We start from the raw sequence: 13,630 nt of genomic DNA on the forward strand, positions 1-13,630 counted from the left end.
TATATATATATATATATATATATATAAAGATGTTTTTTCCTATCTGATTTCATAAATAAATAGCACTTTTTAATTAGCACTCATAGTCTGGCCATTGAATCTTAGTGTGTGAGAATCTTATTATTCAATAAAAGTTATTCTAAATCGTTTTTTTTTTTCTTCTAATTATACATTTTTAACAGATAGTTTATTTAAATAAAATGTATCCTATTTATGTAGAATGCTGGCAGAGAAACTGAACATGACACCTGAAGATGCAGAGAAATGGATTGTTAATTTAATCAGAAATGCCCGATTAGATGCCAAAATAGATTCTCAGTTGGTAAATAAGCTGCTTTATTTTATTAAATATTTAGTTCATATTTCTATTTATTTTTCATATTCTAAATACAAGAATGTAGAAGTAATTTTAAGAAAGGTCTAATTTTAATGTTCTCGATCTAGTTCATTTAGAAAAATATTCCTAAATTAAAATTTTTAGCTATTAAAATAATTTATAAAATATTTCTTCTATGTTTTTTACCTACTACCAATAACTGTAAGACAGCTTAAGTGTTATTCGTGTTTCTTAATATTAATCATATGTAAGCATTTATCCTATTAATTTTTTGTTAATTTGTACTAACAGAATGAAAGTCTTTGTTATACTTTCGAATTTTCTTAAGTTTCATTCTTTATATTTATTTATTGTGTATGTACTAGTAGCAAAAAATTCATATATTTCACATATGATACAGATGTGCATAAAAACATTGATTACGATAAATATGTGATCTTAAGAGGGTAATGTTAATTTTTAGAAGAAAAAAATTATAACTTGTTTCCTTTAAATATTTAATAAATGTTTTTTTTTTCTTAAGTTAAATAGAGTTATGGATTTATAATTTTTTACGCATGGTGAAGTTACTTGACAAAACTAAACCCTTACCAAATTTTAAATTGAAATGTTTTTATCGTTGTACAATTTTACTACAATACAAATTTTTTTTTAAAAAATCAAAAACATCAATTTTTTTTCCATCTTCTTTTGCTTTCCTTCAATTACAAATCAAGCTCTAATTAAATGCATTAACAATACTTAGTATTCTTTTAACAACAAAATGAAAATTTTAGTTAAATTTGTTAATTAATATTCACAAATTAACAAATGCTAAATAAATGAAACCATGATTAGTGTTTTTAACAACCACAAAAGTTTCAATAGCTTTTATACTTGTACTAAACATAAAACTAAATGGGTAGGATTTAAACCAGCAAACTATTTTGCTTACATCTAGTGCAATAGTATATAAGTTACGTTCCATTCTTATCTACATTAAGTCATTTTATTCCTCTCTTCTTATTCTCTAGATCAGGGGTTTCCAACTTGCATGAGGCCGGGGGCCACAATTAAAAACAAAAATCCAATGGCGGGCAGCAACTTTATCAAAATTTCATGAAGGACTCTTTTATGTTTGAAGGAAAATTAAATATTACTGTCAGATTTTTACCAAGTTGTACAAAACAAAAGTATTGAATTACAAATTAAAATAAGAAGTAGATTTTTAAAAATACTTAATTGTTACTAATAATATTTAAAAAGATATTGAATAAATGATAAAAATTCGGGCTACAATAACTTTAATGTGCACCTATGTATTAAACAATTAATGTGCAACAGATATCTAATTGTTAAGATATAAAACTTCAAAAAGGTTGGTATTAAAACTTACATAGTACCACACAAAATGTTTAATGAAAAAATTTAGGTTTGTCTGCTACAACCACCAGAGAATAGATATTTACATCTTAAATTAAAAATTTACAAATGTGTGTGTACAAATGTATTTACAAATGTATTTTCGTCCAAACTGAGTGGTTTCAAAAAGCTAAATTGAAGAATTTCTTCGAGAAAATTTCTGAGGCACACATGCTGAATTATATTCAGAAAATACAAAAAAAAATGAAATAAAAAAGAGCAGCATTATTTTTGTATTTGAATAAATATTTTCTTAAATCCAAAACCCGAGAAAATAAATTTTTTTGCACCGTTGGTATGTTAAATTTCACAAAAACGAAGAAATTAGGTTTCTATAAACGAGAAAAGTATTTTAAACCCATATAGATTTTTTATGAAAATTGTCCGCAAAAAAAATTACAACTAATATATTTTAGTCCGCGGACCGCAAAAAAGGGCTTCGCGGGCCGCCAGTTGGAAACCGCTGCTCTAGATGAAACCTTCATTATCAAAGAAATTAGATTTTTTTTAAATATCAGAACCTTAATACATATTTACTTTAAAAAAATTCATGTGCTTTAATACAGTGATTTTTTTTAGAAAAATTTAGCGATTTAAATTGTGACTAAAATTAGGATTTACTGATGGTGGATGTACCGTCTTTCTCAAAATTTGCTTCACGAATCAGTATAAAAATCATCACCTCTAAGAGAGAGGCCTCTTAAAAACATGATTAGCAGGATTCTAACTGTTTTGGTGCTGATTTGATTCGAGAAATCATGATAATCATCTATAAAATGTAACATTGGAATTTGCTCTTCTACTTAAAGAATTTATCCCCTTTGCTCAAATTTGACTCAAACCACTCCATTCCTTAACATACATTTGTGGGTTTTTTAGGAATGCTTGGCTCATGGACTTTATCTAGATTTTTCTTTTGTCAATATAACAAATCATGATTGAATTCAAATGATTTAAAAAAATGCTAAACCCTATTATTGAGACATAGTTTCTTTCTTGTGGTAAAAATTCGCCAGGTTTAATTTTTGGTTAAAATCACTAATGCCCGAAACTGATAAAATTTCCTTTTAAAATATTTGTTTATATCATTTGCGTCGTTGGTATATGTCCCCCTCGATAATTAGAAATCCTTATAAGTCCCCTCAATATTTCAAACAATTAAAGATATTTTTCTGAATTCATCAAAGTTAAAAATGAGAAAGAGATAAAAATATTCAATATTTTTGACAATATTTAGCAGACATAAGAATATTTTTTTATTATGTGTGAAATTTAAAAAGCTTTTTATGACTGTGTATTTTAATTTCATCCCCCTCAAAAATTGGATCCCTTCAATGCCCATGGCAATAGTAATAAATTTTTATGTATTTCTGCTCTGTAATATTTTTTATTGATAAATTTATATTGGTTAAAAAATAGGGTCATGTTGTAATGGGTACAAAAAAACTCTCACCTTATCAACAACTGATTGAAAAGACTAAAGTATTATCTATACGAGCTCAGTTATTGGCCTCTAATGTTGAAAAGAAAGCACCAGTAAGTCATGCAGAAAGAGTAAGTAAATAATTTTAAAGCTCTTATTACTAGTTTTTAGATTTTGTGAAATATTCATGGAATCAACAACATGAGCTAAATTTTTAACTTGTTTTAGTAACTTATGTGAATATTAAATAATTAGGATACTCATTGTAACAAAGAAAATAAATGTATGGATAAGAAAAATTTTTAATATCTTTCACAGAAAGACTTAAAAGTTAATTAAATATACAAACAATATCTGAAAATTTTATTTCAAACATTATAGTTTTTACATTTAAAACATTATAGTTATGAAGCTAATACACAGTTACATGCATTAATCTCTATGTTAAATTGGTCTATGTTCATATAATTAATGTAACTAAATTTTTATGTGGTATTTATTGAAGAAAATATATTGGAAAATTATTCAGTATCCCTCCATACCAAATTTTCAAGTTTGGTCTAAATTTAAGAGTGAAATATGTGTATCACTATGCAGTATATTTTATTAAAAGGAGAGATACAGTGAAGTCAAAATGTATCAATACAACGTTTTTTTTGTTACATTTTTGTTTGCTAGAACACCACTCCAAGACTTGAATTCGAGTTTTATGTTTTTATTTTTTTAATAATTCTTCAAATTGTGTCATGCATGATTTTTGAAAGCTAAATTGAAAGATGCTAATAATTTTTAAATTTGATAATCATATTTTATATATGGTTGGTTGGTGTCGTATCCTCTATTGAATCATATTTCATGGTGTGCTTGAATAGTTTTTGTTATTTCTTCGGCATTAAATGAATACAAATCCTCTTCTGTGGGGTAGTTTAAGAGGTGAAGGCCAGTCATGTTTTTATGATGTTTTGTTCTTAGTCTGATGAGAGTAGTGGCTGTCTTCCTATCGATATCAAGATTAGTTATTTGATCGTGGGCTTTGATTTTTAAAGGGGTGAATAGTCTTGACTTTGCAAAAGCATTTGCATCTGCCAACGTGGTTGGGATTGTATTTTGATTGAGATCTCTGGCATTTTTAGCCAAGGAATCAGCTATTTCATTGAACTCTAGGTTCACATGGGCGAGAATCCACTGCAAGAAGCATTATTTCCGGAGACGCTGAAGTTGTACAAGATGTTTACTATGATATTCAGGATTAGGCTTGAGGTACCTTTGCTGAGTGCCTGTAAGGCAGACCTGCAGTCGCTGAAGATGGTGATACCACTAAGCTGCNATTAGTTATTTGATCGTGGGCTTTGATTTTTAAAGGGGTGAATAGTCTTGACTTTGCAAAAGCATTTGCATCTGTCAATGTGGTTGGGATTGTATTTTGATTGAGATCTCTGGCATTTTTAGCCAAGGAATCAGCTATTTCATTGAACTCTAGGTTCACATGGGCGGGAATCCACTGCATGAAGCATTTCTTCCGGAGACGCTGAAGTTTTCCAAGTTGTTCTATGATATTCAGGATTAGGCTTGAGGTATCTTTGCTGAGGGCCTATATTGCCTATATGATATATTTGCATTTACTTAAAATATATTTTACATATATTTTAAGTAAATGCAAATATATCATTTCATAAATGGCTTTTGCCCAGACTTAACAGGAAGTATTAACTAAGCGTAGCAGGCAGCTTCAACCATTGTTTACGTTTAGGGCATTACGAATCTGAAAGAAGACATTTTGCTTTGCTTACATTTGACACATTATGAGACAGCCTGATACGTCACATGTACCTAAGTTACTGATCTAGTTCAGCATTAGCTTTGTAACGATTTGAAAATTTTGGAATTTTTTAGTTAGCTTCACTCAATTTGTTATTCAAACTTGATGGGAGATGGAAAACAAAGCTCTGAAAAATTAGAAAAATAAAACATTTGTTATAAAAATATTTAATACAAGGGAAGAAATTTTATTAAAAATAAAAAAATGTTGCTCCACTTGCTCAAAAATTTTACATAAACAATTACTTTTTTTTATTTTGTAGGTACCTTATTGGGCAGGACAAGATTTTTAAGACTAAAATATTACAAGTACATATCATTGTTTTTATGTCCTCTTATCATGCATCTATATTTATTAGCATGTGACATATTTTTATTATATTCTGTTATGTAGATTTTAACTTCAATTCTGTTGATTAAATGTGTGAATATTTTACTATAATGTTAAGTTTTAACAAAAAAAAATTGTATATTGTTTATAAGTGCAATACTCAGAATAAAAACAAAACAACTTAATAACTTTTCATTCTACATGTCATATTTTAAGATACAATCTTGATAGTTTGATAAATTGGCTTCGAATTTGTTAATGTAGGCAATATTTTAATTTACAAAATCAGACCTTAAAACATATTTTATCTAAATAAACATACCTTTTTTTTTACAATCAGAGAAAATTACATTAATCAAATTGGTAAAGCATTACATGAAATTATTTTTGTGAAAAAGGTTTTATAATTATGTGCAAAAATGTTTTTAGTTCAAAAGATATGATAAAACACACAAAAAGTGTAACCAACAATAAATTTCCCTAACTTTTGGCTGTTCTTCTGATTTATTTAACTATGGAGATCATATTTTCCAGATAGCAACTAACCCCCCCCCCCCTTATTTTGAGGTTCAAAAATTCAAATACATTTTAAAAAGTGTTAGTTTATTTAAAGAAAGATCGATATTTTTGTCTGATTTCATGACTTGAAACATCATCTGCACAAATTAATCATATTTAAATTTAGCTCTTTAAACTATTTTTATGTTGCATCTTAATATGTGTACAGGTTATAAAGTTGTTCCGCTTTTTTTATTTCCTCCATTATATCTTAATCGTAAATCTTAACAAATCTGTTGTATACAGTTATTTGAATAGTGGCTTTAAATTAGTAGCTATTGTTATTACTTATTTATTCATACTATTTATTTGTACATGTTTATGTAATATTAATAAATTCAGTTTTATTCAAAATAAATAAAGCATCTTTAAGAATATGTATGTGTATATTGCTGCAATATTTTAAGGGAAGCGTTTTAACATAACTTGTTAACTATAACATAGGTTTATAAATTGTACAAATATTTTACTAGAATTCATTTTGCATTTCAATCTAAAACTGTTTTTCCGAAAAATTAACTACGAAAGAGTTCATCATTAATACTAAACTATTTCATTTATTCTCTATACTCATTTCATTTGTTCTTTATACTATGTATTTCAATTCTTTCTTTGTCAATACATTAAAAACAACTTTTTTTCTTTCTTTGCTACTTGTCTAAAAATATCTTCTTTTTTTACTTACACTAATTTTAAACTAAGAAAGAATTGAAAAATAATCTTAACATTGAAATTTTAACTTATATATGTATTCCATAATTTTCATTTGCTGATATTACGAGTATAATTTGAAATAATGTAGCATATATTTTTTATTCAACTAAGCATTTTTAACTATCATTGCTCTTTTAAGATAAAGTTTTCTCTGATGGTGAGGACTTTACATTCGTGACTATTAGCAGTTACTTTATTTTTCTTAATTTCATTACCACCTCAGAACCTCAACAAATAATTGCCAAATCATCTGTATACGTGTTTGAATTATATATATATATATATATATAATGACAATTAAAATCATGTTAAATCAAATTTATTAAAAAAATTAAATATTAAAACATAAATTTTATTACCACTGTAAATATGGAAACAAATCCACCCGGCAACTAATTTTGGTTTTTTAGTTTTTTCAATCGTTTTTCCTTCTATTTAATTACTTTTTTATTTAATTTCAGAGATAATCTATTATAAGGATCATTTTTTATAGTTTTTGAAATTGTATTTTATGAATAATTTTTAGTTTGTATAAATTTGTTTTTTTAAATTTTTTAACTTACTTTTTTTAAAGTTGTTTTAAATTTAAATGTTTTGGAATTTATAATATATTATTATTGAAATTGCGTAATGTGACAAAAGATAAAATTTGAAAAAGTTGCTTATAGTAAAAAGGTAAATTTATTTAAGACATTAAATCATTTAAAATTCTATTCACATAGTTTGGAATGAAATTACTATAATAGTAGCTAAATGTATATTGATCACTATCTATTTGTACAATTCATTATTTAAAAAGTTATACCCAATTTAAAGTAAGAAAATGTTAAAAAAAAAATTTTTTTGGAAAAAATAATTCATGAAAATTACGAAACAAATCTAAAAACTTCTTTATATTATAATATTTGTAGTCCTGATATAATTTTTCACTAATTTGTTGATGAGGTAACCTTTAAACACATATTAAAATTTCGACTTATGCTCACTTTGTAGGCATAAAATATTGAAATGTGATAACAATCAAAATGCTTAATAATTTTTAATGAAATTAGCACTGTAAAAAACAAGTAACCTTTTTAAAATTGTATAAATCTCAATTGAAACTTTTAACTCCTAAACAGGCTTTGAAATTTTAACTTATCCTCACTTTGATGCAAAAGTTTCGACTTTTTCACTAATGTATGATTTTTAGTGAAACCTGATAAAATATTGTGTGACAAAACAATCAAAATGTTTAAAATTGTTGACAGAAACATAAAATGAAGTAACCTTTTTAAAGATGTATAAACCAATTTGAATGGTATTATGTAAAAATAACCCTGCAAATCTATTGTCGGCTTATTAAGGAAACTGATTTCTGTTGCGCTAGGCTAATTGAACTAGTCTTTAGTATTTTCCAATCAGTCTGACAGTTTTTAGACTTATTGCAAAGAGTTCATTTACCTCTAAAATAGTTAGAGAATATATATTTTGCATGCGTGACCTGATTTATTCTACAAATATATTTCTCTTACTTTCTTATACCTTTATTAGTAATAAATCCCTGATTCATCATACTTCTAAATTCAAAGAACAAGGCTCATTAAAATGCGCCAAAGTAAATTCAGGCGGGTAAATTAATTGTTCACATATTTTCTACTTAGCTTAAAGTTATATAGACAGATTGTAATGAGCCTAAAAATTACCAGGCTTAATCAAAAATACTGAAGCCTTTCCAACTATCCTGGCTGATTGTAAATTAAAGGCAATCTTTGCAAGGAGCAGGATTTTTCAAGCTGCTTATACGCCATACTTTTACTATCTCTCATTTTTGCAGCATAAGTATAGTCTGTCAATGGGAAGAACTCCCCTCACCATTCATCTGTTGCTGTGGCGTGACTATGGTAATGAGATTTAACTATTTCAAGTAGTTAGGTCAATATTTAAGATAGATTTCGGTTGGGGTCGATGAGGGAAAAGGAATCTGGAAAGAGAGAGAAGCTTTCCACTTTAAAATGCCCTTTTTCTTGTTTTCGTAGCAGCACACAGCTTTAGACTGTGTGTGAGGGGAGTTCTTTCGCTAGACAAACTATAGGCTTAAAATATTCTGTTGCTTAAATGAGTTAAAATTTTAATACGATATTATTAAGCTTTAGAAAAAAAATTGCATATTGTTTACATGTACAATGGTTCCTTTTTTTCTTGTGCTTATCTAAAAATTTATTTTATAGCAATATTATTCTTGAATTTTAATTCTTAATATTTCTATCACTGAAAATCTAGCTAGTCTGGCATTTATTCATTTGAAAATTTTTCATCCGATTGCATTGCAAAATAATTTTTTTTTAACCCCATTACAAGTAAAACCTATGCAATTACATGAGTGAAGTTTGATCAGCAGTGTTTCTTTGCATTGGAAATTTAGTTTCTTGCAATAGTGTGATATAATTGAAAGTAGTAATGTGATATATAATACTTTTTAGTATGATAATGCCATATTAAGTCTTTCTTTGAAATTTCAATTTGTCTTTTGACATGTGCAATTGTATTTTCAATGCATATTTCATTTCGTATCTTCAAATTATGCTTCAAATCATACATATATTGTTTGCATAAATGTACCATAATTCCTAATAAATTATAAAGCTAACTTTTTGCTTAATTGAATAATTTGCTGACAATTTTTGAAAAGAAAAATAGAAGGGACAAATCATAACTTTAACAGTTATGTTCAGTTACAAATAACTGTTACATATACACAGGAATTATAAAAATAACATATTATTTACTGAAAAGTATTATTTTATTTATGCCAAAACCTTTGGAACAACGTAATTTATGCAATTCTCTATGTGAAACTTACTCTGCCAACCACAGGTTGTACTACAAACTGAGTTCAGTATAAGATTTAAAAAATTCAAAGAATAGTTTTTGTTTACTTGATCACTTATAATAAGTTTTAATTTATTTTAATAACATCTAGCCTAATTTTATGGTTGTATTTAAATTATGAAGAAAGAAGGGTAAGTTTATAAATACCACTGCTAAATCTAATTTTTAAAGTTTCCATCTTCAAGTTTTTAGAGTATTACTGTTACAGAAATTACAGCTGTTTAAGTATTTTTATATTTTATTTTATTATTATTTTTTCTATTCCTTGTTGCTAAATAAAAAACTTTCATATACAGAAGTAAGTCATTGTTGGACAATTCTTATACTATCTTACCTAACATGAAAATACTTAAAGAAAAAAATAGTTTATTAATGTTTTTCCTTTTTTTTTTTTTAATTTGTATTTNTGTTTTTTTTTTTTTTTTTAATTTGTATTTGAGTATTTGCTTAAAAAGTTATTTTCTTTTTCACAAAACCATACATAAATTTTTACTTACATTTAAAGCACTTTTTTTCCATCTTAATAAATTCTGTAATTTTGCCTTTTCAGCTTTTGAGAGGAAAATGTGAACAAAAAAAGTTTTTATTTTATCTTTGTTTCCTTTAAAATGTCCAAATTTATATAAATTATGCAGTTAATATAAATTTTTATGAAATAAAAATATTTTTTCCAATTAAAATGCAACATTTTTATTTATTTTTTTTTAAATTGTATAATTGTTTTAATTTTCTAATCTAACCTGAATGTTGTAAGCTAATTTAAGCTTTGTGCATTCAAATGAAATGGCGACATTTGCAAAGAGCCCCATTTCTCAATTAGCCTATGACTTCAACACCATTTGCTAAATGTTTAATCCAGTCCCTTCCATAGCAACTAACTATAGAAAAAGTCAAGCCATTCTCGATAATACTGAAAATAGATTGAACACTTTTAGAAATGGACAATTAGGATCATTAACAAAAATTGTAATTTATTTCATAATGAGGGGAAAAAATTATTTGTTTTTCTCTTTTCACTATCAATTTTTCGTCAATATATTTAGAAATGAGCACAATGTTCAGAAATAAATTAAACTGTTCAAATTTGAGTGAAAAATTTGATAAATGTATTATTAGTAATTTATGTATGAAAAAATATTAATTTCTATTAAGAAAAAAATAAACTATGTTTGAAGTTTTAAATTTTCCACTTTAGTTGTGTCATCCTGCTGAATTAACCTTTTTAATTTAAATTTTCTTCACACGTTTGATCTATTGCTGTAGAATGATTTATTACCTAAAAAACATCCATTGTTTGATGTTTTTATTTTATTTCCTTCACTAACACAGGTTTAATTATTGATATTCATTGATTCTCATAAATTATTGATGAGAAAGCTATTCTTGGTAGATAAAGATTTCTAATTTGATCTTCAATTCTAATCCTTGTAGATAAAGATTATCACCCATCAAAATTTCAAACATTTAAACGAACTAACATACGAAACAAAAAAGAATATATGTACTAAAACAAAAAATTTTAAATCCTGCATTTTTAAGTGATTTAAGATGGAGAACATTTTTGTCTGGCCCAAAACAACAACAAAAAAATGCTTTTATAATACACTTCAATTTACACCAAAAATTCCTTCCATTTCTTCAAAAATACTTCGCTCAACGATTCTCCTTGCAGGTTAGACAAAAATAAAATAAGTAAATAATAAAATTTCTCCATATAGTCAGTCTACCTGAAAATGTAGTTTTAATTTATTTTTTCTTTCATAATTTCTTAAACAGATCTTTAAATAACATTATGCTACTAAATTTTAACAGTATGACACTATAGTCAATAAATATGATTTTCACTTTTTTCAGAATGCATTTGAACTGCAATTTTTCGCAAGTTAAAAAAAAATGCAAATCATTTAAATATAAATTAAGTATTTTATTTTTTCCTTGAACAGGCAAAATAAAATTCAAATTTTGTTTTTAAAAAATATTTTTATTGAATTATGATATGTGAATCTTGAGTTGAAATCTCTAACCAAATAAACCTTGTTTGAATGATTCAATTACTACTGGCCAAAGGTTATTTTACGGAAGTTTAACATCTGAAATTAATTTTTTTCCTTTAATTCCAAAATAACAGAGATCTTTGAATAAACATAAACCTTTTCAATTTAGCAAGATTAAAGACTAGAATTAAGCTATGAAACCGTTGTATAAATATATAAATAGTATAAGTATTTAATAGTATGAGTACATATAAGTATATATAGTAGACATAATAGTATAAGTATATATAGTAGGTATAAAAAAAATTGCCACCTAACTATTTGTACAGATAGAATCCTTTTGTAATTATTTTTATTTTCAAAATTTTTTCAAGTTTAAAAAAAAAATTGAAGTATTTCCTTCTGTATTGTATCAACTTTCAATAATGCAAAAAAAATAGAGAATTTTAAATTACCTTGAAATAATGAGTTGTAAAAGTTTGACTTAGTTAGAAAATAGTTTTAAAAGTCGCATTACTATTTTTAGTCACTTTTCCTAGATTTAAATAAAACTTTTTGGCTGTGTACAGCTTAATTTTTTTTTAATATTGATATCTTTCATGTACTGAGATAAATGTTCGAATTAGTCAAAATTTGTTACAGAATTTTTCTTAATTTAGTCCATTTTTAAACTGTTCTACTGAAAATTTAACAGTATAAAAACACAGTATTTGATACAATATTTAATTAAATGCATTTAGGATAAAATGAATTTGATAACTGAATTGAAATATAGTTATCAAATTACATTTTATTTACGCATATTTTTATTTAATAATATTCCCCATTTTACTACGTTTTAGAATTAAAAAAAAAAATCTCACATTGCTCTTTTATCTGATATAGAATGACGAGCTACAGTCATCATGTGACTTATTGTTTTAAAAAAACGATTTGTGTTATTTTTTTTACTTAGTATACAATTTTTCATGATTATAACTTAGCAGATGAGGTTGTAAGCAAGCGCTTTTCTAAAGTATAATGTCATTGCAATGTTCTTAGATGCCCCCCTACTCTCCCCCCGAGGGAGAAAACCTGGAAAACTCCCCCCCCCCCCCGCCTCCCAGTCAAAAGCTTAAATTTCGGGGGTAATGGGTTAAAATGGCTTCCGGGCCTCTAACATCGGGCGTTTCCCATTCCGTAGATTCGAGATGTCTGGCATGTCTTCAGTTCGGAGGAATTTGAATTTTTTGATAACATACTTTGTATTTTACTTGCTCGGTATTGTTTTGAATACTATTTTTTATTACTTTTTTACGATATTTTAAAACAAATAAGACTGCACAAATTATTTAAATGTGTGTAATTGTGAAGCAATGTTTTATATACTTTAAGCAGATAAACAGTTATCCGGCGAACTTAATTTCATTTTTCCAAATCTGATGCTTAGAGAATGCTAATGAATCTACTAGTCAGACACCTGCTTCAGGGTTAGTATCTCTAGGGACCAGTTTTTAATAGTAGTACGTATATGAATAAAATAGAAAAAATTATTCAACTAATTATAATTTAAAATATTTTTTTTTTAAGGAAATCAAGAAGTTCCATAAATAAATAAAATTCTAAACGTTCCTCAATAATTGTGTTTCATTGTTTTTTGTGCAAATAGCTTACTTGCATTTAAAGTATATGTCATCGCTTTGATGTTATTTTAAATCTCAAATTATAAGAGACCTTTTAGTCACGATTTCATAATGATGATTCTAGCTAGCTCAGCATTTTTAACCTAACAAAATGAAATGTATTAAGCAGTCAGGATATAGCAAGCGAATAAAAAGCAGACTAAAACGTAACTCAATCCAACTTCCTGAAACTTCTACAGAAGAACAAGCAGACGGCAAAAAAAAAATATATATATATGTGTTTTTAGGCTATAATTTGTCTTTTATCAAAATATTACACATTTAAAAAAAAGCATTTTTTAAATGTGTAANCAACATCAGATATGGAAACACTTCCCGACTCTCAGATAATTTTTCCTGAATTTCTGTTTTGAACCTGTCTAACCTGCCATTCGAGCACATTAAAAGTAGTTTCTATAGATGGTTTTAAAAATCGGTATATGTATTTATTTTGAAGTAGAAATTTCAAAATTATTACAAAGAAAATGGGGGGGGGGGCGAATCAGTCGAAGATAGAAAAAA

General features: G+C 26.3%; 1 protein-coding gene across 2 annotated transcripts in view; it reads left to right on the plus strand.

Moving 5' to 3' along the window:
• The window catches only part of LOC107447727 (eukaryotic translation initiation factor 3 subunit e), a 30,618-nt gene extending 24,373 nt beyond the window's left edge, over nucleotides 1-6,245 (plus strand). The window contains exons 10-12 of one of the 2 annotated variants that reach the window (XM_016062728.4): nucleotides 220-322; nucleotides 3,158-3,292; nucleotides 5,243-6,245. In XM_016062728.4, coding sequence (XP_015918214.1) covers nucleotides 220-322; nucleotides 3,158-3,292; nucleotides 5,243-5,272 — 268 coding nt within the window. In that variant the 3' untranslated portion in view covers nucleotides 5,273-6,245. The remainder of the gene's footprint in view (nucleotides 1-219; nucleotides 323-3,157; nucleotides 3,293-5,242) is intronic. The other variant, XM_043041298.2, reaches the window with a different exon arrangement.
• Nucleotides 6,246-13,630: the final 7,385 nt, after the last annotated feature.

This window comes from Parasteatoda tepidariorum, chromosome 2 (genome assembly GCF_043381705.1).
Source record: "Parasteatoda tepidariorum isolate YZ-2023 chromosome 2, CAS_Ptep_4.0, whole genome shotgun sequence".
In the NCBI taxonomy this organism is placed as follows: domain Eukaryota; kingdom Metazoa; phylum Arthropoda; class Arachnida; order Araneae; family Theridiidae; genus Parasteatoda; species Parasteatoda tepidariorum.